Raw genomic sequence first — 26,436 nt, 5'->3', positions numbered from 1 at the left:
GTTAAGGGTGTTATCTAGGGTATTATGTGCATGACATATTTTTATAATGTGTTGGGGTATTTTGAGGACATAATTAGTTAAAAATAATAAAATAACGTTTCTGGCCAAATTTTGGTGTCCCGGGTAGTGTCCGGTTGTTCGATTAAGTACTGTTCCATTAAAGTGTTAAATTTCACCGTATTGTGTCTCTTATGCATCTTTTTGTAACTCAATTAATTCGCAACACATAGGAAAGCATTCAGGACCATTTAGTCAATTCTCTGCATAATACGAGGATATTAAAAGTTGAATTTTTGCTGAAAATGCAGAATTCTGCACTTAAAATGAGTTTTAGGCACTTTCCGACACTCGAACTATCACCTAGTGACACAGTCTTATGGTCCTCACTTCCCTACACCCATACTAGTGTAGTACTTCGTCCCTGGTCCATACTGGGTCTCAAAACATTGTCTGTCTATGTACTGGCACTGTCAGTATATTTCTGAGTTATCCGCTTAACTGTGCTTTGTGCATCATGTTTGTCACTAAGGTTTGTATGTAATTAATGGAGTGACAGTATGAAATGTGATGCATATGTATGTACGTTACAGAAATTAGAAAGCAATTTACGTCATCAGTTGTAATTAAGCACAGTCATTAAGCACGTAATTAAAATTAGTTAATCGTACGGATACTGGTTTAGTGAGGGTTGTCACATTGGTGATCAGTTTTTCCTTATTGCTACATACCAGGGACTTAAGCAGTTCATACCGGAGACAAATTTAACGAAGTCCCAAAATTATGATTCCAGTGCCATTAGAACCGTATTTCGAAATAACATAATTTAGACTTCAGAAAATCAATTTTTTGATTTATAACGGTCCAGTTACAGCCAGTTGAAGTTGGCTGGAAACTTTACTCAGCATGCTTTTTATAGCTTAAATGTTACTAAAACCTACAAGCAATTACCCTAAACAAGTGTTTATCAAGAAATCAATAATCAAATTCTATGCATGCTTTAGTCAACCTTAATCTAACAAGATTTCATCTTTATGTAAACTTATGTTCATGATTCTTATTCATTTTCTTTTAGTGATCTTGTGTTAAACATTAAACAACATTCTATATATCTCTTTAACCACAAAATAAGAAACAAGACTAGTAGTAAGAAACTTACAACTAGCTCAAGGGTTAGGGAAGACCACTAAAGAAGGATGATGAGAATGGTGGATGAGAGCTTATGGATGGAGGTTCCTCAAGGTCTTCAAGCTTCAAAACTCCACAAGGCTCCTTCTAACTCTTGATTTGAACTTGGAAATGGAATGAATGAAAGTTGCAAAAGGGGAGGGGGTGGCGGTTATGTGTAGGCCGAGAGAGGGAGAGAGAGTGTGAGGGAGGTGAAGTGAAGTTGGGGAGTGTGAAGTTATAATGATTCCTTTTAATCCTGTTGGCCATTTTGTAATCGTGACTCTTATCTCTTGGCAACTAAATCAAGCAAGATCAACAAAAAATCAAATGAAATATATTTTGTGATGATGACCGAATTTAGGCTGGGGGGGGGGGGGTAATTGTAAAGTTTGGTAATAAGTAGGTAAATATTTAGGAGGTTAAGTGTAATATCCAATGCATTAAGTGTATGTCATATTTTCTAGTGTGTTGGGGGTATTCGGAGACCATGACTAGCTCAGAAATAATAAACCAATGTTTCTGACAAAATTTTGGTGTCCCAGGTAATGTCCGGTTGTTCGGTTAGATACCGGTTCGTTAAAGTGCTAAGTTGTTCCGTTTAGTGTCTTTTATGTATCTTTTTGTAACACTTTTAATTCCCAACACTTAAGAAAACATTCAGGACCATTTAGTCAATTTTCTGTACAATCAATAAGCACAATATAATATTAATTAATCGTACGGATACATGCAATTATGATGGTTGTCACACAGAGACAACATGCTAAGGCATACTTTGGTTCAAAGAATGGCTGCTGAAGAAAAGAAAAAGGTTGATGCAAATGAAAAGCATAGGAAGATGTTTCAGCGAAAGCCTAAGCCGAGGGAAGAGAAATTCAAGTCACTGTGATACAAGTGCTGAAGACCTAACTGAAGACTCTGGCAATATCCAAGGGGGAGTTTATTGGTGCATAATGTCTATAGCCTACGTCTAAAGTTTAGGTCATGTCGGTAGCTTATAGTAGGGTTTACAGGGGTCAAAATGTAAATTTATGTTGTTTTGTTGTGATTTAGCATGAAATAGCATGTTGCTATTTCGCACGAAATCAATGTGTGCTATTTCGCACGAAATGACACATGGTCATTTCGTGCGAAATCAACTGCCTATATATATGGGAGTCGTGCTTCTCATTTGGTACGAAATCAAGTGTGGTGTAACGAAGTGCTATCGGATTTCCACCGTGTATTCAAGCCAATTATCAATGAGAAGCTTGTTTTAAGTGATATTCTCTGTTTCTACTCATTTCTTACACTGATTCTAGGCTGTTTGTTCGTTTCCGCCTCTCAAACAGTTCTGTGTTGACTCTGAACGACTCATTTGGTCGAAATACGATCCTACATATACTCCATATCTTCCTTTTAATCGGATTAATAACTAGTTATTTGATATAGTTATTTAATAATTTAATGAACGAAATATAATCGAGATGTGTGATGTTAAGTGGGTTCGTTTACGCGTTCTGCACCTAGCCTACCTAAAACCACCTACTCAAAACCCTAGGTATAAATGCCTAACTCCTCTTCTCCCTCATCATTTAGCAAACCCTACCCCCCATCTCTATCTCCTCCAAGGAAAACCCTAACTCCCCCCCCCCTTTTGGTGTACGATGGCAGAGGAACACCCCCTCACTCTCGATCGCTACTGTCTCTCCCTCTCTAGTCCTCTCATACTTTGATTCAAGGTTAGTGTTCTTGGTAGTTGTTCGGTTTGCAATTCTATGAGTATCTGTGGCTGCGTTTATGTTGATGATGATATACGTGTTAATGTTATGTGTTGTAAATACGTGTTGATGATGATACATACATAGGGTTGCATGATTAGTCTTGAAATGTATATATATTAGGGTTTAGGATATTGTGTGATGATGATATTGATAGATACTGTGACGGCCCCCGACCCGTTTTGCCCGGTTCGGAAGCCGTGGGACAGAACCCGTGGTATTGGTGTTTAATTGGCAGTGGAAATTTTAACAGGATCGTTTAAACCGAAAACACCAAATTATTTTATTATAAGTTTCGGGACAAACCCCGTATTTTACAATAAAGGAATTTCACTAGGAAATTTCCTGAATTACAGAAAACATGTTTATTTATTTACAAAGCCACTTTATTTAAGCTGGAGTGCTACACGTCGCTTTTCCTTTTCCTCACAGTAAATCACCTGAAACATTTTTCAAAAAAAAAATTGATCAGCGAAAAATACTGGCGAGTGCATTCAGTTTTTACAAAAGACACATTGTTATAATTTACAATATTAAGAGCGAATACAATTGCTTCTATCTTATAATTAGCTGACCCAGTTGTCAGTCGACCGGATCTGTGACTGTGGTCATATCACTATTGGATCCGTTCACCCAAAAGTGACGTTGTTATTATTTTAGGTCTGTTCACCTAAAAATGACGCTAAATAAGTAATGTATACTAAACACCATGTACTGTCAGTAATTTAAGATAACAAAGACTTAATCACTATAAATATAACTGGAAAACATTTAGGGTTTTGTACGCAACTTTGATAAAAACAGAATGACTCACATTATAGATTTAAATGATCACAGGTTGTCTACTGATTATGCTGGTAAGCCTAGTAAAATATACAATGCAAACGAAACTAGGTTAATAACTTAATTCAACATTTTTGATAATTCACCAAATCGAAACCCTCACGACGAATGACAAAGTATAGCCCAATGTGGGCATCACTTAAATATCCATCGGATCGGTTTTAATCGATCGGACATTGTATCGTAGCAGTGATCGAGTTAGTACCCTGTTATTGTAGCAGAGGTTCGGGACTGTGAATGTGTTTTTGAGAGAAACGGAGATATATCAATGTACGAATCGAAATTGTTCGTCGTAACAAACAAACAATTCAAGTGCCAATGCCCTGGGATTTATACTGGATTTTGGTCTCCCTCGCGTGTCGCGCCAGCCACCCCTGTCCCTGGCGCGTGTCGCGACGGCTACTCTTTTAGACTAGGGTAGCCTCGTGTGACACCCCAGGAAAATCAGTGAACAGTACAGTTTACCTAGCTTCCTCAGTGAGTGCATACCAAATTTCGGGACGAAATTTCCAATTAGTTGGGGATAATGTGACAACTCAAACTTTCGACTTGCTTTGATGTAACGTTACGTGTTTATGTGACACTTTGAGCTAATGAATATTACGTGATTTATGAGATGTCGTTATGTGTATTGTGTAATATACGTTGTATGTTAATTGAACCGAACCCAAACTGCACACGATAACCGGTCACACAAGCCCTTTGGGCCACACTTGAATTCGGACTCCATGAGGTAACCGAGTTGGGCTCGGCCCACTCCCCACTCGCAACACACAAAACCGAGTTAGGGGTTTTGTTTTACCACTTTTTGCAAATCACAAACACACACATAACCCTAGCTCCTCCATCTCGTCTCTCTCTCTCTCGGCTTGTTTAGGAACCGACGGCACAAGGCCATCCGATCACCCTCTTGTCCGGATCACATCTCGTTACTTGTAATCGGTTAGTATATTATCTATGATTCTGTGTTTTATATGCTTAGATGATGCCATGATAAATCGGATTGCATGATTTAGTATTCGGTTAGTATGATGTTTTATGCTTGTGAGTTAAGTGATGTTTTGATTACATGTTTAGATCGAACCGATTAGAATTTGCGTGATGATGAACTAGGGCCGGTTAGATATTGTGGTTATGTTGGTCCTCGTATTGATTGATATAAAACCGGATTTGTTGTTGATGATGTTAATGATAATGGCTTGTTGATTGGCTGTGAAGTTATGCAATTCGAGTTTAATGTTCATGAAATCGGATCATAATATGTTTGAGTGTTATGATTATTGTTATTGTTCATAAGTGTGATTATTAGGGTTCATAAGAATTGATGATTTATTTCCCTGTTTGATCGATGAATTCTTGAATGGCAAACTGTTAGTTGATAATGGATTTTTTTGGAAACTGTCAACGATGATTGAATTGCCTAAATGAATTGCATGAAATCAGGAAAGTCGTTACACACGCGGTTGCGACTCGGCATCACTCGTTGCGAGTCGGAACCCCACTCGAGACCACAACCGCACGAACCGCAACCACAGTTGCGAGTCAGATTGCGACTCGTAACCAGACCGGGATGAACCGAGACCATCGTTGCGACTCGCATCCAGCCGATACGACTCGAGATCCTCGTTGCGACTCGTAACCCCGTTGCGAGTCGAGACCACCCTTTTTCACGCACACTGTTGGGCCTTCACTGTTACGGGCCCAATCTATTGAGCCCAATGAGTTGATTTATGGGCTGTTTAATTATGGACTTGTATGTATTTGCTATTTGGGCCGATTGGGAATCTGGACTGTTTTGTTATTGGGCTGCTTATGTCTTTGGGCCGGGTATGATTGGACTTAGAACAGTTGAATCACGCATGCTATGTCTTATCTGCTTACGTGCGTACATGTATGCCATGACTATACGTGATTTCTATATACGTGCTATATACGAACCTGACCCGTATAACAACCATGATAGGACGTGAGTGACCATTTACTTGCTACTTATATTCCTTGTGTATCTGCCGAGCAAACCAAGGTGAGTTCACACAGCCAAGGCATGGGATTCCCGGGTTGGGAATTGGGTTGGATATGTTATTGTAAAAGGAGTTACTCGTACTTACGCATATACCAGACTATAGACCATCGTCCTCAGGTTAGTCAGGACACGTTACGTAAAGCCTACGTAACCCAGTTTATTTGCCGTATGTCTCCCGGGTCGGGAGGACACGTTACGTAAAACCTACGTAACCCAATACCATCTATTGGCTTCCAGGTCGGAAGGCCACGCTGCGTAAAGCCCACGTAGCCCCCACGCGTACCACTGTCCTCGGGGAAGGGCACGTCACGTAAAGCCTACGTGACCCTGTACGTATTCCTGTTCTCGGTAAAGAAGAACACATGGTCGGATGTTAGTCTAGTAAGTACCGTTAATGAGAAGCCCTCATTAGCCAGGATGAACATGGGAAGCCCCCACTAGTTAACTCACGCACTATGTTATGAACTTACTTTCTGTGAACTCGCTCAACTAGTTTGTTGATTTTTTTGCTGCATGCCTTGCAGGACCTTAGGTATACTTGGAGCTTGCACAAGGAAGGAGCAGGTCGTTGTGGGCAGATGGATCATGAACGTTATTGAACCTATAACTTTATTTGGGTTTACTTTACATTGCTTCCGCTACTTAAAACAGTATTTGGTTTTGAAACATCAATCATGTCATGGTGACTTACGTTAATTACTTTTATTATTATTAAATGCTATGTTTGATATGATTGATGGCTTGATCCTGGTCAGTCACGCTCCCAAGCGGTGGTACTCCGCGGGTGGATTTTGGGGGTGTGACAGATTGGTATCAGAGCCATTGGTTATAGAGAACTTGGTTTTAATATGGGAAAACGTTTTTATTAAAACCGGACTATAACCAGAACAGTGCTCTCAACGATCCACAACGACGCTTCGCTCCACGTGCAAGACTCGACATCCTAGGTAATAAGGTTTATGTTTATTGCCTGTTTGCTAGAACTGCTTAGAACTTTGCTCGCATTACGCTTGGATACACATGCTTTGATTTCGTGAGAACACCTATATGCCTACGCTTTTCTGTCATCGCCCTACTCGCGAACCATTCTTACGTATGTTACTTGTTACTATGAAGATCATGTCTGGACGAATCAACATGACACAAGCCCAGCTAGAGGCTCTTGTTCAAACTCAAGTTGCTGCGGCAGTTGCAGCAGCTCAAGCAGGTAGTATATCCTGCAGTATAGGCACACACTAGGATCTTTAGATCCTACATTAACTCTCGTATTTAACTTCGTCCTATTCGTACACAATAGGTCAACACGCGCAGCAGCCTGTCTGCACTTTCAAGAACTTCATGGACTGTCGTCCAAACTCTTTCAGCGGCACAGAGGGGGCAGTCGGACTCCTCCATTGGTTTGAAAAGTTAGAATCGGTATTCGAAATGTGCGAGTGCCCTGAGGCTCGCAAGGTTAAGTTTGCCACCGGTACTTTGGAAGGGATAGCACTGACTTGGTGGAACGCCCAAGTCCAGATCTTAGGGTTGGCAGCTGCTAACGCCACCCCATGGAACGATTTCAAAGAACTCATCAAGCGTGAGTATTGCACGCGGGAAGACATCCACAAGCTGGAAGACGAGCTGTATAACTTGAAAATGGTTGGATCAGAAATCGAAGCATATACCAAACGGTCGAACGAGCTGGCCGTTCTGTGTCCTACTATGGTGGACCCTCCATACAAGCGCATTGAGTTGTATCTCAAGGGATTGGCGCCAGAAATTCAGAGCCACGTGACGTCGGCTAACCTCGAAAACATCCAGGAAATTCAGCGTCTCGCTCACCGTATCACCGATCAGGCAGTGGAACAGAATAGACTGCCCAAGCGTGTTAATGCTACTGCTAATGTCACCACCTCAGTTACTCCTGCTACATCTGGTGACAGTAAAAGAAAATGGGATGGGGATTCCAGTAAAGGTTTAGCATCTGTTCAGCCACAGTCTCAGCAGCAGAAGATTGACCACTATCAGAGTCCCAGTCAGCAATCCTCTAGTGGTCACAGACAGAGGAGATATCAGGGTAGTCAACCTAGGTGCCACAATTGCAACAGGCATCACCACGGCCCATGTAACAAGGGTCGTTGTCAAAGATGTCTTAAGATGGGGCATGAGGCCAAAGACTGTAGGAGTCCACGGCCTGCGAATCAGAATCAGCAACCTCAGCAACCAGCTCCACAGAACCAGAATCAGCAGCAGCAGCCACAGCGTGGAAACCGGGGATGTTTCCAGTGTGGGGCTGAAGGTCACTACAAACGCGATTGCCCTCAGTTGAACCAGAACCGCAACAACAACAACAACCAGGGCAACGGCAACAATAACGGCGGGAACAACAACAACGGCAATGAAGCTCGTGGTCGTGCTTTTGTGCTAGGTCGAGGCGATGCAGTGAACGATCCCAACGTTGTTATGGGTAAGTTTCTCCTCGACAATATTTACGTTACTGTTTTATTTGATTCGGGTGCGGATACAAGCTATATGTCTGTGAAAATGTGTCAACTACTAAAACGTGCACCAACACTTTTACCCACCAAACATGTAGTCGAGTTAGCTAATGGTAAAAGTCTAGAAGCCACGCACGTAGTTCAGGGTTGTACTCTTATCTTAGCTGGTCAAGCCTTCTCTATTGATCTCATTCCCATAGTTTTGGGTAGCTTCGACGTCGTGATTGGGATGGATTGGTTATCCCAACACCAGGCAGAAATCTAATGCAGCGAAAAGGTTATTCGCATTCCTCGTTTGGGTCAGGAACCTCTAGAAGTTCAAGGCGACAAGAGTGGTGCAGTGGTTGGCATCATCTCTTACTTGAAGGCTCAGAAATGCTTACGTAAAGGTCACACAGCCCTTTTGGCTCTCGTTACAGACGCATCAGCAAAGGAAAAGAAATTGGAGGATATTCCAATTGTACGTGATTACCCTCAGGTGTTTCCTGAAGACTTACCTGGCTTACCGCCTCATCGTCAGGTCGAATTTCAGATCGAGCTCGCTCCAGGAGCAGCACCCATAGCTCGCGCACCATATCGTCTAGCTCCATCGGAATTGGAGGAATTGTCAAAGCAACTGCAAGAACTCTTGGAAAAGGGTTTCATACGACCAAGCTCTTCGCCTTGGGGAGCTCCAGTGCTTTTCGTGAAAAAGAAAGACGGTACGTTCAGGATGTGCATCGATTACCGTGAACTCAACAAGGTGACGGTGAAGAACCGTTATCCTCTTCCGCGCATCGACGATTTATTCGACCAGTTGCAAGGGTCGTGCTACTACTCGAAGATAGACTTAAGGTCAGGGTACCATCAGCTGAGAGTCCGGGATGAGGACGTCTCCAAGACAGCCTTCAGAACTCGTTACGGTCACTACGAGTTTCTCGTCATGCCATTTGGGTTAACAAACGCGCCTGCGGTATTTATGGATCTTATGAACAGGGTGTGCAAACCCTATCTCGACAAGTTCGTCATTGTCTTCATCGACGACATTCTGATTTACTCCAAGAGTCAGGAGGAACACGAACAACATCTTCGCCTGATTTTGGAACTCCTTCGGAAGGAGCAATTGTACGCCAAGCTTTCTAAATGCGACTTCTGGCTTCGTGAAGTCCACTTCTTAGGCCATGTAGTGAACAAGGGTGGGATCCATGTCGATCCATCCAAGGTAGATTCGATCAGAAACTGGCCTGCACCGCGTACACCGACAGAAATACGCCAATTCCTGGGTTTGGCAGGTTACTACAGACGGTTTATCAAGGATTTCTCGAAGATTACTCAGCCGCTTACGTTACTGACACAGAAGGGTGTTACCTATCGCTGGGGAGAGCCCCAGGAGACTGCTTTCCAGCACTTAAAGGATAGACTCTGCAGTGCACCTATCCTCTCATTGCCAGAGGGCACAGGTGACTTCGTGGTTTATTGTGATGCATCCATTCGGGGACTGGGATGTGTGTTAATGCAGCGCGACAAGGTTATCGCTTACGCCTCTCGTCAACTCAAGGTTCATGAACGCAACTACACGACGCACGATTTAGAGCTGGGAGCTGTAGTTTTTGCGCTTAAGATATGGCGACACTACCTGTACGGTACCAGGTGCACGATTTACACCGATCACAGGAGTCTCGAGCATATCCTTAAGCAGAAGGATTTGAATATGCGTCAACGACGATGGGTAGAGTTACTTAACGATTACGAATGCGCCATCAAGTATCATCCAGGCAAGGCCAATGTTGTGGCTGATGCCCTTAGTCGAAAGGACACCTTACCGAAGCGCGTGCGAGCGCTACAACTTACAATTCAGTCTAGCCTTCCTGCACGGATACGAGATGCTCAGACAGAAGCACTGAAGCCCGAAAACGTCAAGGCTGAAGCCTTACGCGGCTCACGACAACAGATGGAACAGAAGGCAGACGGCGCCTACTATGTAACGGGCCGGATTTGGGTCCCACTTTATGGCGGTCTACGCGAACTTGTGATGGACGAAGCTCACAAGTCCCGCTACTCGGTACATCCAGGGTCGGATAAAATGTACCACGACATCAGCACTACTTATTGGTGGCCTAGCATGAAGGCCCACATCGCTACGTACGTTGGAAAGTGCTTGACCTGTGCGAGAGTCAAGGTCGAATATCAGAAGCCAGCTGGTCTACTTCAGCAGCCTAAGATACCACAGTGGAAATGGGAAGAAATTTCCATGGATTTCGTTACAGGCCTACCTAGATCCCAGCGTGGAAACGATACAATATGGGTGATCGTGGATCGACTCACCAAGTCTGCACACTTCCTACCGATTAAGGAAACGGACAAGTTCTCCACACTCGCAGACGTTTACCTTAAAGAAGTTGTCTCGAGGCACGGGGTGCCCACGTCCATCATTTCAGATCGCGACGCACGATTCACGTCAGAACTTTGGCAAGCGATGCACAAATCTTTCGGCTCACGATTAGACATGAGCACAGCTTATCACCCTCAGACGGATGGGCAGTCTGAGCGAACGATCCAAACTCTTGAAGACATGCTTCGGGCATGCGTCATAGACTTCGGCAACGGCTGGGAAAAGCATCTCCCTTTGGTGGAGTTCTCATATAATAACAGTTACCATACCAGCATTCAAGCCGCTCCATTCGAGGCATTGTACGGGCGTAAATGCCGGTCACCTCTCTGCTGGGCAGAGGTGGGAGATAGTCAGATCACGGGTCCAGAGATTGTTGTGGACGCCACAGAAAAGATTGCACAAATACGACAACGCATGGCGGCAGCACGCGACCGTCAGAAAGCCTACGCAGACAAGCGTAGAAAGCCATTGGAATTTGAGGTCGGGGACCGGGTTTTATTGAAAGTTTCACCCTGGAAGGGTGTGGTTCGTTTTGGCAAACGGGGTAAACTGAATCCGCGATACGTCGGACCATTCGAAATTATAGAAAAGATTGGCAAGGTAGCCTACAAGTTGAAATTACCAGCTGAACTCGGGGCAGTTCACAATGTCTTTCACGTATCGAACCTAAAGAAGTGCCTATCAGATGAAAATCTTATCATTCCTTTTAAGGAACTCACTATCGACGAGCGGTTACAGTTCGTTGAGGAACCAGTTGAAATCACGGACCGGGATGTGAAGGTCCTCAAACACAAGAGAATCCCTCTTGTCCGAGTTCGTTGGAACTCCAAACGTGGCCCAGAGTACACCTGGGAACGCGAAGACAGGATGACAGAAAAGTACCCCCAGTTATTCGGGAACCAGGCAACCACTACTGAGGCTGAAGCTACTACTTCGGAATTTCGGGACGAAATTCCAGATCAACGGGGGGAGGATGTGACACCCCAGGAAAATCAGTGAACAGTACAGTTTACCTAGCTTCCTCAGTGAGTGCATACCAAATTTCGGGACGAAATTTCCAATTAGTTGGGGATAATGTGACAACTCAAACTTTCGACTTGCTTTGATGTAACGTTACGTGTTTATGTGACACTTTGAGCTAATGAATATTACGTGATTTATGAGATGTCGTTATGTGTATTGTGTAATATACGTTGTATGTTAATTGAACCGAACCCAAACTGCACACGATAACCGGTCACACAAGCCCTTTGGGCCACACTTGAATTCGGACTCCATGAGGTAACCGAGTTGGGCTCGGCCCACTCCCCACTCGCAACACACAAAACCGAGTTAGGGGTTTTGTTTTACCACTTTTTGCAAATCACAAACACACACATAACCCTAGCTCCTCCATCTCGTCTCTCTCTCTCTCGGCTTGTTTAGGAACCGACGGCACAAGGCCATCCGATCACCCTCTTGTCCGGATCACATCTCGTTACTTGTAATCGGTTAGTATATTATCTATGATTCTGTGTTTTATATGCTTAGATGATGCCATGATAAATCGGATTGCATGATTTAGTATTCGGTTAGTATGATGTTTTATGCTTGTGAGTTAAGTGATGTTTTGATTACATGTTTAGATCGAACCGATTAGAATTTGCGTGATGATGAACTAGGGCCGGTTAGATATTGTGGTTATGTTGGTCCTCGTATTGATTGATATAAAACCGGATTTGTTGTTGATGATGTTAATGATAATGGCTTGTTGATTGGCTGTGAAGTTATGCAATTCGAGTTTAATGTTCATGAAATCGGATCATAATATGTTTGAGTGTTATGATTATTGTTATTGTTCATAAGTGTGATTATTAGGGTTCATAAGAATTGATGATTTATTTCCCTGTTTGATCGATGAATTCTTGAATGGCAAACTGTTAGTTGATAATGGATTTTTTTGGAAACTGTCAACGATGATTGAATTGCCTAAATGAATTGCATGAAATCAGGAAAGTCGTTACACACGCGGTTGCGACTCGGCATCACTCGTTGCGAGTCGGAACCCCACTCGAGACCACAACCGCACGAACCGCAACCACAGTTGCGAGTCAGATTGCGACTCGTAACCAGACCGGGATGAACCGAGACCATCGTTGCGACTCGCATCCAGCCGATACGACTCGAGATCCTCGTTGCGACTCGTAACCCCGTTGCGAGTCGAGACCACCCTTTTTCACGCACACTGTTGGGCCTTCACTGTTACGGGCCCAATCTATTGAGCCCAATGAGTTGATTTATGGGCTGTTTAATTATGGACTTGTATGTATTTGCTATTTGGGCCGATTGGGAATCTGGACTGTTTTGTTATTGGGCTGCTTATGTCTTTGGGCCGGGTATGATTGGACTTAGAACAGTTGAATCACGCATGCTATGTCTTATCTGCTTACGTGCGTACATGTATGCCATGACTATACGTGATTTCTATATACGTGCTATATACGAACCTGACCCGTATAACAACCATGATAGGACGTGAGTGACCATTTACTTGCTACTTATATTCCTTGTGTATCTGCCGAGCAAACCAAGGTGAGTTCACACAGCCAAGGCATGGGATTCCCGGGTTGGGAATTGGGTTGGATATGTTATTGTAAAAGGAGTTACTCGTACTTACGCATATACCAGACTATAGACCATCGTCCTCAGGTTAGTCAGGACACGTTACGTAAAGCCTACGTAACCCAGTTTATTTGCCGTATGTCTCCCGGGTCGGGAGGACACGTTACGTAAAACCTACGTAACCCAATACCATCTATTGGCTTCCAGGTCGGAAGGCCACGCTGCGTAAAGCCCACGTAGCCCCCACGCGTACCACTGTCCTCGGGGAAGGGCACGTCACGTAAAGCCTACGTGACCCTGTACGTATTCCTGTTCTCGGTAAAGAAGAACACATGGTCGGATGTTAGTCTAGTAAGTACCGTTAATGAGAAGCCCTCATTAGCCAGGATGAACATGGGAAGCCCCCACTAGTTAACTCACGCACTATGTTATGAACTTACTTTCTGTGAACTCGCTCAACTAGTTTGTTGATTTTTTTGTTGCATGCCTTGCAGGACCTTAGGTATACTTGGAGCTTGCACAAGGAAGGAGCAGGTCGTTGTGGGCAGATGGATCATGAACGTTATTGAACCTATAACTTTATTTGGGTTTACTTTACATTGCTTCCGCTACTTAAAACAGTATTTGGTTTTGAAACATCAATCATGTCATGGTGACTTACGTTAATTACTTTTATTATTATTAAATGCTATGTTTGATATGATTGATGGCTTGATCCTGGTCAGTCACGCTCCCAAGCGGTGGTACTCCGCGGGTGGATTTTGGGGGTGTGACACCTCGTGTCCTGTATAGCCTGGGTGAGCTGATAACTTTCGAAAATACGTGTTATAGACTCGTTTTACGAAGATAAATCCAATTAGGGTTTCCCCCTTGAGTTTAAGGGGGCCCTGTTGCTAGTTTCGTCCGTTTTTTAAATTTTTCGGTCGCACCGTATGACTTGGGGGTTTTAATTAGGGTTTCTTAATATGCCTTTTTAGAACGGGAAATAGAAAATGTTGCAAGGGTTGTTACATCCTCCCCACCTTGTTTAAAATCTCGTCCTCGAGATTTACTAGAACAAGTAAGGATATTTTCGTTTCATTTCCAATTCCAGCTCCCACGTGTATTCAGGTCCTATCTTGGAATCCCATTTTACTTTGACCAGAATCAACCTCTTGCGTTTGAGATTCTTGACCTTTCTGTCTTCTATTTGAAAAGGTTTCTCAACAAACTTTAACTTCTCATTTACCTCTATATCTTGAAGAGGTACTACCAGTGACTCATCAGATAAACATTTCTTGAGATTAGATACATGAAATACATCATGTACACCGGCTAGTTCTTCTGGTAGTTGTAACTGATACGCGACTGGTCCTATTCGTTGGATAATTGTAAATGGTCCAACATATCTTGGACTCAGCTTTCCTTTCTTACCCAATCGAACTGCTCCTTTCCAAGGAGAAACTTTTAATTGTACCTTTTCTCCAACTTGAAATTCTAACGGCTTACGCCGATTGCCGGCATAGCTCTTTTGGCGATCTCGAGCCGTTTTTAGCCTTTCCTTGATTTGAGTTATCTTGTCGGTCGATTCCTGTATGATTTCGGGACCGGATAACTGACTTTCTCCTATTTCTGCCTAGCATACTGGAGTTCGGCACTTTCGTCCGTAAAGTGATTCGAATGGGGCAGCATTGATGCTTGTGTGATAATTGTTGTTGTAGGGGAATTATATTAATGGTAAATGGTCGTCCCAATTTCCACCGAAGTATATAACACATGCCCTTAGCATGTCTTCTATGGTTTGGATCGTCCTTTCACTTGGCCCATCTGTCTGGGGGTGGTATGCTATACTTAAATTCAATCGTGTCCCCGTTGCTTGTTGGAAACTTGTCCAAAAATGCGAAGTGAAACGACTATCCCTATTTGACACAATGGAGAGTGGAACTCCATGTAATGACACTACCTCATCTACGTATAGCTTATCTAGTCTTTCCATGCTAAAGGTTTCCTTCATTGGTAGGAAATGAGCTGATTTGGTTAATCGATCTACAATCACCCAGATTGCATCGTTACCTTTCCTGGTTTTGGGTAGCTTAGTAACAAAATCCATTGTTATTAATTCCCATTTCCATACGGGCATTTCTAACTGTTGAAGTAAACCTGAAGGTCTCTGGTGTTCTGCCTTAACTTGTGAACAAGTTAAACACTTAAAGACGTAACTAGCTATGTCCTTTTTGATTCCTATCCACCAAAAGTTATTCCTCAAATCCTGATACATCTTGTTGTTACCAGGATGCATCGTATACCTATATTTATGGGCTTCCTCTAATATCTTATCTCGTAAGTTTCCTTGTCTAGGTACCCAAATCATGTTCTTATGGAATCTCCAAATTCCATCAGTTCCTTGCTCTAATTCTTTTATCTGTCCTTTCATTCCTTTAGCATCATCCTTGATTGCTGTTTCCTGAACACTTTTCAGTTGTTCCATTAAATCTAACTGCAGATTTAATCTAAGAGCCTGAACTCATCTTTGTTTCTCATGGTACTTACGACTTAGAGAACCGGCTACTACATTTGTTTTTCCTTCGTGATATTGAATATCACAGTCGTAATCACTTAAGATTTCCATCCATCTTCTTTGCCTCCTATTCAACTCTTTTTGCCCAAAGATATATCTTAAGCTCTTATGATCTGTAAAGACTAAACTTACTCCCATACAGATAATGTCTCCAAATCTTAAGGGCAAAAGTTATTGCTCCTAACTCTAGGTCATGAGTCGTGTAATTTTCTTCGTGCTTTTTCAATTGCCTTGATGCGTAAGCAATCACCTTCATACGTTGCATTAACACGCATCCTAATCCTAACTTAGAAGCATCGCAGTAGACTTTAAAATCTTCTGTTCCTTCTAGTAGGGCAAGAATTGGGGCATTTGTTAATTTCTGCATTAGAATTCTATAGGCTTCTTCCTGCTTAGGTCCCCATGCAAACTTAACAGTTTTACAGGTTAACTTAGTTAATGGAACAACTATCATAGAAAAGTCTTAGATAAAACACCTATAGTATCCAGCTAATCCTAGAAAACTTCTGACTTCTGTAGCTGACTGCGGGACTTTCCAACTTGTGATAGCTTCTATCTTGGAAGGATCTACGTGAATGCCTTCGTGATTAACCATGTGTCCTAGAAATTGCACCTCTTATAACCAAAATTCACACTTAGAAAATTTGGCGTAAAGCTTTTCTTTTCTTAACAGGGTTAAGAGTGCATGCAGGCACTCATAGTGTTCATCCTGGCTTTTGGAATAAATATGTATATTGTCGATGAAGACAATTACAAATTTATCCAAGTACGTCTTACAGATCCTGTTCATCTTATCCATGAATGCTGCAGGAGCATTCGTTAGTCCAAATGGCATGACCGTAAACTCGTAGTGACCATACCTAGTCCTGAAAGCAGTTTTAGGTATGTCTTCTTCCTGTACCTTCAGTTGATGGTATCCGGAGCGCAAATCTATCTTAGAGAAGTACCTAGCTTCCGGGAAGTTGATCAAAAAGATCATCAATCCTAGGTAACGGGTATCGATTCTTAATGGTAACCTTATTCAATTCTCTATAATCAATACACATTCGCATCGAACCATTCTTCTTTTTCACGAACAACACCGGTGGTCCCCAAGGGGATGAACTGGGTTGTATGAACCCTTTTCCTAACAATTCATCTAACTGCTTTTTCAGTTCTAGCATTTCGGTTGGCGCTAAGCGATAAGGTGTCTTAGCTATTGGAGCAGTTCCAGGTATTAGATGAATTCTAAACTCTACTTCCCTATCTGGTGGTAATCCAGGTAGATCTTCTAGGAATACATCGGGGTATTCTGATACTACTGGAATCTCCTGAAGTTCTTTTCCTTTAGTATTAATGATTACTGAAATCATATACATTATTTCTTCTTTCTGTTCGTAACTAGCGACTTTCATTACTGAAATGAACTTCATTGGTCTGTGGGGCCTGTCTCCTGTAATTCGAATCATTTCTCCTGTTGGCACACAAACTTCTAAGGAATTCTGATCACATAGGATTCGAGCATGGTTGGCTACTAACCAATCCATTCCTAACACAACGTCGAATCCTGCTAAATTCATAGGTAGAAGACTTGCCGAGAATTTATGGCCTGAGAGTTCTATTTTTCCTTCTTGAATTACCTTATCTATACTGATAGGGTTTCCGTCTAACGTTTCTACTGTGTAAACTTGCCTAAGTTTGGTTAAGGGTTGCTTAAGATCTTGGCAGAATGAAGTATTTATAAAACTTTGATTTGCACCATAGCCAAATAATATTTTTGCATAAACGTCATGGACAAGGAACGTACCAGCTATCACGTCTGGAATCAGATCTGCTTCTTGAGTCGTCAGCTGAAAAGCTCTTCCATTCTTCTTATTATTTCCATTGGCTGCCTTTGCTTTGTTGTCAGCTAACTTGACCAATTTAGGGCAATTTAGCTTAAAATGCCTGGCTTCTCCACAATTGTAGCAGACCGTGGATTTCTTCCTGCATTCCTCCTCTCGGTGCCTTAGATTTTCCAAAACACTTTCTTTTACAGTTACTGCAAAATGGCGGGGTGGAAGACTGCCCAACTCCCTTTTTCTTGGAGTTACTATTATTACCCAAACGAAAACCTTGGGTAATTTTCTGAGCCAATTCCTTCTTCCTATTTTCTTCTCTCGTACGAACCAACCCGTCAGTTAAGGGATTGGCCAATTTGACTGCATCGTCGATCGTCCAGGGTCTAACAGCCTTGACTATGTCGCGAATCTTGCTAATCAATCCCCAAATGTAGCGAGAAATAAGTATAGGTTCTGGCAAGGCCAGAGTCGGTATTATCCTTGCATACTCGAAGAATTTCAAAGTATACTCACGACAGTTAACATCCACCATTCGCTGGTTCAGGAATCGGTTTGTCATTTATTCCTTTTCGTGGGAAGGACAAAACTTCCTTCCTACCAGTTCCTTAAATTCTTCCCAACTCATGGCATAAGCCACGTCACATCCTTTAGCTTGTAGCACCGTGTTCCACCATTCTAATGCCTCTTCTTTGAAAAGGTGGGATGCATACATCACCCTGTCTTCTTCTACGCACTTACTTATTTTAATCACAACTTCCGTCTTTTCTAACCAACGTTGTGCAGCAGTTGCTCCTTCGTTGCCTGCGAATTCGATTGGCTTACAGGCGAGGAATTCTTTATAAGTGCAACCAGTCGTTATCACTTTCCTCTTCTTAGGGAATGGGGCTTGAATTACATTATTATTAGTATTGCCTCCATTTATGCTATAACTGAAATTATCATCGTGGGTGCATTTGCTATGGTTGGCTTTAGAGGGTTCAACGGGATTCTTAACGGCTTCGACAATTGCCGGGATAGCATTTGTTATACACTGAGTAACTATATTTTCTATATCTTCTCTATTGAGAAAATGTTCCTGATTATTTGGTTCCGATTAATTAACTTCATTTGCCGATTGTTTTATTGCGTTATCCATCTGAATTATAGATATAACATACGAATTAATATCACAAAGATAGATAACAAATAAACACAACAATGCAGACAAATATTAAGTCAGCACATATAACCCAAAATCGTCGACATTGCGACATTTCTATTTTTATATATATTTATGCATCCGTACAAACCCTGTATTTACAGATGTTTTATTTATATTATTATACATTATTTTATTATTACTATTATATATTATTATATTTTTTTTCACATATTAATATTATACAAAACACCTATTCTATTGTTAATCTCTTTCAAAAGTGGAACTCCCTTTCATCGTACTTCCAGGTGAGGTTCTCCCCCACAGTCTGGATCCGGTTCCTTACATCCACCAATTCTTCGCTGTAGCGGCGCAATTCAGCAACATTCTCCGGGTTCATGGGTGGAAAAGTAGCAGGGGCTGGTTCAAACTGTGGGTAATAAGGGTTCGGATTATTCATAAGGTTTTGGAAATGCCAGTCATTGGTCCACCACTCCTCAATAGGGTCAGGCAGGGGTAATGGGTTGACAATAGGTTCAGGGATGACAGGTTCCAAATTTATAGGAAGTTCGTTTTGAACGGGAATGCTCACAAGGTTTTCATCGGCTGGCCCAAAAAGGTTTCAATTTTGCCAGCTTCTTGTCTAGTTCCTCCCAGGGTGGTAAAGTTGGGGCTTGGCCAGAACTTTCTCCCACTTCTTTCACTTTTCCTTTTGGCTCAACAGTTTTCTTCACCTTTTGAGCAGCAAGTTTCTTCTTTCTCCCCCTTTTCCAATCCAAAAGCCTCCTCCTCTTTTTGGGTTTGGGCTTTTCCTGGGATTGGAAAACCATTGGCTCCTTTGTATCAGCCTGGTAACCAGTGGTCTCCATATCAGTAGAAAGTAATGTGAAGTTTCAGAGAGCCTCCGATAATTCATTCATGTTGTTATTCATACATAAGGAAACACAAAATTCCAAATTAAATTTTAATAGTTGTAATTTAACTTTCACAGAGACACAAAATTTCTAATTAAAAGTTAAGTATATTTCAAATACTTAATTTGCTTAAACTAGTGGCTCTGATACCACCTTCTCTGTCACGACCCCGACCCGTTTTGCCCGGTTCGGAAGCCGCGGGATAGGAACCCGTGGTATTGGTATTTAATTGGCAGCGGAAATTTTAACAGGATCGTTTAAACTGAAAACACCAAATTATTTTATTATAAGTTTCGGGACAAACCCCGTATTTTACAATAAAGGAATTTCACTGGGAAATCTCCTGAATTACAGAAAACATATTTATTTATTTACTGAGCCACTTTATTTAAGCTGGAGTGCTACGTGGCACTTTTCCTTTTCCTCACAGTAAATCATCTGAAACATGTTTAAAAAAAATTGATCAGCGAAAAATAATGGCGAGTGCATTCAATTTATACAAAAGGCACATTGTTATAATTTACAGTATTCAGAGCGATTACAATTGCTTCTATCTTATAATTAGCTGACCCAGTTGTCACTCGACCGGATCTGTGACTGTGGTCATATCACTATTGGGTCCATTCACTCAAAAGTGGCATTGTCACTATTTTAGGTCCGTTCACCTAAAAGTGATGCTAAATAAGTAATGTACACAAAACCCCACGTACTGTCAGTAATTTAAGATAACAAATACTTAATCACTGTAAATATAACTAGAAAACATTTAGGGCTTTGTAACGCAACTTAAATAAAACCAGAATGACTCACATTGCAGATTTAAACGATCATAGGTTGTCTACTGATTATGCTGGTAAACCTAGTAAAATATTCAATGCAAACGAAACTAGGTTAGTAACTTAATTCAACATTTACGATAATTCACGAGATCGAAACCCTCACGACGAATGACAAAGTATAGCCCAATGTGGGCATCAGTTAAACATCCATCGGATCGGTTTTAATCAATCTGACATTGTATCGTAGCACTGATCGAGTTAGTACCCATTTATCGTAGCAGAGGTTCGGGACTGTGAATGTGTTTTTGAGAGAAACGGAGATATATCAACGTACGAAGCAAAATTTTTTGTTGTAACAAATAAACAATTCAAGTGCCAATGTCCTGGGCTTTATACTGGATTTTGGTCTCCCCCGCGTGTCATGCCAGCCTCCCCTATCCCTGGCACGTGTCGCGACGGCTACCCTTTTTGGCTAGGGTAGCCTCGTGTCCTGTATAGCCTGGGTGAGTTGATAACTTTCGAAAATACGTGTTATAGACCCGTTTTATGAAGATAAATCCAATTAGGGGTTCCCCCCTTGAGTTTAAGGGGGCCATGTTGCTAGTTTCGTCCTTTTTTTAAATTTTCGGGTTGCACCGTACCACTTGGGGGTTTTAATTAGGGTTTCTTAATATGCCTTTTTGAAACGGGAAATAGAAAATGTTGCGAGGGTTGTTACAGATACGCATGATGAATCTGATACGAAGTGATTTATAAACCTGCATTGATTTATAAGTCAGGGTAATGTTAAGACGAGACTATGATAAACGGACCCAGAAACTTGTTTTACGAAGTTATAATTGAAAACAGCTTATGTCCGAAATTTGCAGCCAACCTCCGTTGGCTATAACCGGGTCGTAATATAATTAAAACTGAGTTATCTTGAGTCCACAAAATAGAGTTTCGAAATACGGTTCAAACGGCGTTGGAATCATAATTTTCTGATGTCGTTTAGTATTTTAAATGGATTTTTTGTTACTGTGCGCTGGGTTGTCCATTTTCAGCAGAAATTGCAGGTCACAATTTAAGTCATATCTAAGGGTATAATGAGAAATAAATTATGAAATTCAAACTGTAGAAAATATGTGAGTAAACTAAAGTTCTCCAACTGGAATCACCTCGTTTGGAGACTTGGTGATTTTTAAATAAAATAAACGGTGGGTAGGGGTAGGAATCGTAACAATTCAGACTACTGTTCATTGCTCGAATTTTTACGTAAAATCTGTAAAGAATTAGACTTTTTAAATTTTACAGAAACCCACCTTTCACATGTCGTGTATTTTTTTGGTAATTTTTTGTGACCTGTAACTATTTTATAAAAATACCTGAAAACAACCTAGTTTTGGGTATTAAAGCTGAAACGTAATAGGTCGCAATGTGTGCATCTATATGTTAGTTGTGTTATCTGAGAATGATCGAACATGTTTAATGTCAACTTAAATGTTGTTTAAGTTGTTATGTGCTATGACCATCTATATATATATATATATATATATATATATATATATATATATATATATATATATATATATACCATTTGAATGAAAATATATGTGTGGAATAAATATGTATATTGTCAACATGATTGCATGATACGTGTTAGATATGTGTATGGATTTTGTGTCTTTCATGAGCACACTAATAAACTAGATGGTAATCATATTAGGACGTGATTGACCAACCTCAACTCACGAGCTATCAAAGGTGAGTTCACGGCCCTACACTTTTAAATGTTTTTAAAACACAAGGGGAGAAAGCATGCACTACATTACGGTAAAGTAATGTCATAACGTTACGGTAAGGTAACGTCACAACTGTTAGAGTTTTTGTTATATTAGTTATGGTTACAAAGTAGAATTTATCACATGTCAGTCCCCTTAAAACTTACGATGCCGTTTTATAGCGAGGGAATTTTTAGTAGTACTACTGGGCCCGACAAGCCCCACTCGAGCTAGTCGTGCTAGCTAGACCGAACGTTGATGGTCACGGGTGTAGAATTTGCCTAACACTTAGCCATGGTTGGTGATAGACCTGGCACAACAAGGGCAGCAATGTTAGCTTCGGATCGAACACTTTGTTGACATGACTTAGGTTAGCTACCTACAAATATAACAAGTAACTGCTAAACACTTCAACTTACTGTTTCGGGTTTGAAATAGTGGAAAACTCTTGAGAAACAACCTACTTTATAACTGTAATCTAAAACCTGTGAACTCACTCATCATTATGTGTTGACACTTGTTCTTGCATGTCTTTCTTAGGTTGCTAAGGTAGCACACATCAGGACTAGGATGCATTTCGGAGTTGCATTGTTTTCATCAAATATTTAGACACAACTTTAAACGACATTAGCCATTATGATTTTGTAATTGTTTACGCTTCCGCAACTAATTTGTGTAAACAGTATTTTATGATGAATGAGCAAACAGGAAAATATTTTTTTTCAAAACCCATATAGTGGTCGTTCAATATGACTAATGACTGTGATCCTGGTTTGTCGCATGCCTCGCGGTAGAACTCTACATGTGAAATTTTAGGGTGTGACAGATTGGTATCAGAGTCAATGGTTATAGTGAACTAAGTTTGCATTAGAGAGTAGACATAGTCTATAGCCTCAGACACTGCATTAGTCATACACCAACATAGAAACTCATTCATGACATATAAGAACACTCATACATAATATGTCTACGCACATGGCATCAAAACATACATTGAAATTGCCGGTATGTCAACATCATCCACCTCACTCTCTGCTGACGAGGAACACACTTGTGACTGATAAACTTATGAGAAATTGATAATTAGTGAATATTCTCTAATCGAGTGAGCAAATGCTTTCACATATAAGTTTCGTAAACATCACATGTTTTGATTATACATAACACAAAATTTATTCATGCATTTGAAAAGTTTCTCAAGAATGTCGTTTTAAAATTCTTAAAACTTCCTTATTATCCATTTGATTTATTTTCTATTCAACCTATGTAAGAAAAAGGATTATAACCTATTATATAATATAACAAATGTGATAGTCTATTTCCTTTAGCAATGCTAAGACCACAAAATTCAGGAGATAAGAATCATACACAAGAAGTTGAAGTATTGCATTCCATATCCTAATTATATAATAACTAATGTGTGATTGATGACTTTTAATACTTTTATTCCCATAATAAAACCAAATGGGTAGAAAGAATCCCTTCATTTGTGGCCTAGTGGTAAGAGATTTGGGTTTTCCAAAGAAGACTCGAGTTTCCCACTTGTGTTATATTGGGGTGAATATATAGACAATGAAGGATTTGGACTAGGCCTTGTGTAAGGTTGTCAGTTCGATTCCCGAACCCAACCGGGTTTTCGTCCCACCGTGTATTACGCCAGAGAGTTCTACATTTGTGGTGGCACAACGACTGTCAAGTGGCAGCCGGCGGTATGGTTTCCTGGAGGAACGCCCAAAAAAGCCAAACTTTAAAGCTAGCGTGAGCCCGGTTAAGACAACATAGCCTGGCTAAAGTGGGACAATATGAGGCTCTCCGATTTGGAGAGTGTGATAAACTTATACATTAAGTTCACTATTCAACAAAAGTGCGTAGAAAGAGAGTGTGATAAACTTATACATTAAGTTCACTATTCAACAAAAGTGCGTAGAAAGAAGGTTAACACAAATATATTGTGCATTCTACGTTGTTCCAACAAGACAGTATTAATGATTCCATCATCGTATGCCCATCATTTTGACTCGAAAGTTTCTGAAATAGTACTAGAGGCAGTCTCAATAAGAAATCCACTTCTCGTGCAAATGAAGATGGTGTATGGCCACCCTAACACATGCATCCAAAATTATTTCAGCAAACTACGAGAATCTCAAAGAAAGACATTTGGATGTAGTGATTTTGTTGGTAACCTGATCCTTCTACTAGGGTTTTTTGTGTTGTTGGTTTTCAGTGGTTATTATAACTCTAACACGGCATGTCTTAATGATTTAGGGGCATTACTACTTTTTTCTGTTAAAGATTACTACGCAAATAAGACCAAGGCTGTGAAGATTAAAAAGCCATCGAAAAAAGTTACCATATTTAGTGATAACTATGAGCCATATGTCTTCTCTATGACATTTTGTAGGAGGGGACCAAACTTCCACTTGTCATATATAAATATTTATATATTCCACAGAACTTCTCTATGAATCGTGAACAATCACTCTAATTCAAAGATTGTATGCACGTCATGTCTCCGTCAGTTGGTCAAATAATAATAAATAAATTAGAAACAATACTATTTGGAGGTCCTATACATCAGGCATTACTTTAAAAAAAAAAAATACATCAGGCATTTTTTACGGTGATAGTTGAAGCCCCATACTGGAAGGTATGGGAGGGTCATTTTTATGGGGATGGACCATTACGTAGACCCTTACGTAAGCAGGTCTAAGAATGGGTTTAAAAGAGATGGACCTAGGGGGTGGGGGATAAACCCCTTTATATATATGTGTATGTGTGTACATATAGGTGTGTGTGAGTGGGTGAGGCCCGGCTTGAGCGGCAAGCAACGGGCGAAGAAGACGGAGCAGGACCGGCCACGGAGATTGGGGATGGAAGGTTTCGGGCGGCGGAGAGAGGACGGGCATTGGGACGAGCCCCATACCGTCTGGTCTTAGCTGATCTAGTATGGGGTTTGGAGGAGCCCTATCATTTAGGATGGGTCTTCACATAGGCAGTCACATCATTAGAGGTCATCACATTACCAAAGTGATGGGCTTAGGATGTGAGTGATTAGCCTCCTCTTTTTTTTGATAAATAATATTCAATATATATAAAAGTAAAATTAAATACTAACATTAATAATAGAGCATACATTACATTAAAAACATAAAACCTAAACTTAAATAATAAAAATACTAGTCGTTATTGGGGTCATTGTCTGCATTGTCATTGGGTTCGTTGTTTGCGTTGTTTTAAATGTATTCTACCAAGGTTTTCATGTATGTACTTGTTATGTAGCGAGAACATTTTTAAATCTTGTTGTTCCAGACTTACCGGAACATAATTCTCGTTAACCGCATTTTCGTCGTACACACAAATCATTCTACCTTCATCTTCGATGATCATGTTATGTATCAAGATACAGGCATCCATACAGCATCGCAACTTTTTTGGTGTAAAAGCACGTGACGGGCATTCAATGATGTGCCATTTCTGTTGTAGAACCCCTAAACACTGTTTAATTTCCTTTCTTGCCGCCTCTTGAAACTTGGCAAGTTTCTTTCTTTTTTTGTCTGATGGGTGCAAAATAGTTTTTATGATTGTAGAGTATAATAGGTATATTCGATCAGCAAGATAATACCCGCGCCTGTATTCCATCCCCAAAACCGTAAATCTGGTGTCTGGACCGGTTCCTTGTATGACATCGTTGAAGATCTCTGATTGATGGATGACGTTAAGGTCGTTTTGCGAACAAGGAACATCAAAGAAAGCATGCCAAATCCACATATCTTGTGAAGAAGCAACCTCTGGTATTATTGTTGGATGTCTATGATCGTCTCGTGTAAATTGACCTCGCCATGCATTAGGGCAATGTCTATCAATGCTTCCGAGCATTTTTGAAAATCCATGCTTGTCACACCCCAACCGCGTAAAACAACAAACCGCGGCGGAAACGTTGGGGAGTGGAGCAACAGAATTACTGTTTGACAACTATGGTAATTAAAGTTTTGTTTTATTTAAGTAAAGAGTTTACATTGTCTTGGGATTTAACAAAAACATAACATAATTAACTTTATTTTAAGTCACTAAGGCCCGAGTCCGCCTAAGTGTAGCACAATCAACATCAAGCATTAGCTCCTGAAACACATGTAAAAATAGGTACATCAGCATAAAAATGCCTATGGGATACATAGGTTTTGTTTATGCAGGATTCATGACTTGTAGTTAAAAGAAGTGTTTAACAA

General features: G+C 41.0%; 1 protein-coding gene across 1 annotated transcript; it reads right to left on the bottom strand.

Annotated features, from left to right (window-relative positions):
• Nucleotides 1-20,055: 20,055 nt before the first annotated feature.
• On the bottom strand, nucleotides 20,056-26,086 carry LOC110876935. Its single transcript, XM_022125093.1, has 2 exons — nucleotides 25,526-26,086; nucleotides 20,056-20,109 (listed from the first exon to the last, which is right to left on the bottom strand). The coding sequence occupies exons 1-2, from the start codon at nucleotides 26,084-26,086 to the stop codon at nucleotides 20,056-20,058; spliced, it is 615 nt and encodes a 204-aa protein (XP_021980785.1).
• Nucleotides 26,087-26,436: the final 350 nt, after the last annotated feature.

Source organism: Helianthus annuus, chromosome 8 (genome assembly GCF_002127325.2).
Source record: "Helianthus annuus cultivar XRQ/B chromosome 8, HanXRQr2.0-SUNRISE, whole genome shotgun sequence".
Classification (NCBI taxonomy): domain Eukaryota; kingdom Viridiplantae; phylum Streptophyta; class Magnoliopsida; order Asterales; family Asteraceae; genus Helianthus; species Helianthus annuus.
This window is presented reverse-complemented; position numbering and strand designations above follow the sequence as displayed.

Coding starts and splice junctions, on each gene's coding strand:
- LOC110876935 (XM_022125093.1), bottom strand. CDS start 26,086: ATGCTCGGAAGCATTGATAGACATTGCCCTAATGCATGGCGAGGTCAA. Junction 20,110..25,525: donor TTAACGAGAATTATGTTCCG/GTAAGTCTGGAA, acceptor AACATGTTTCAG/ATGATTTACTGTGAGGAAAA.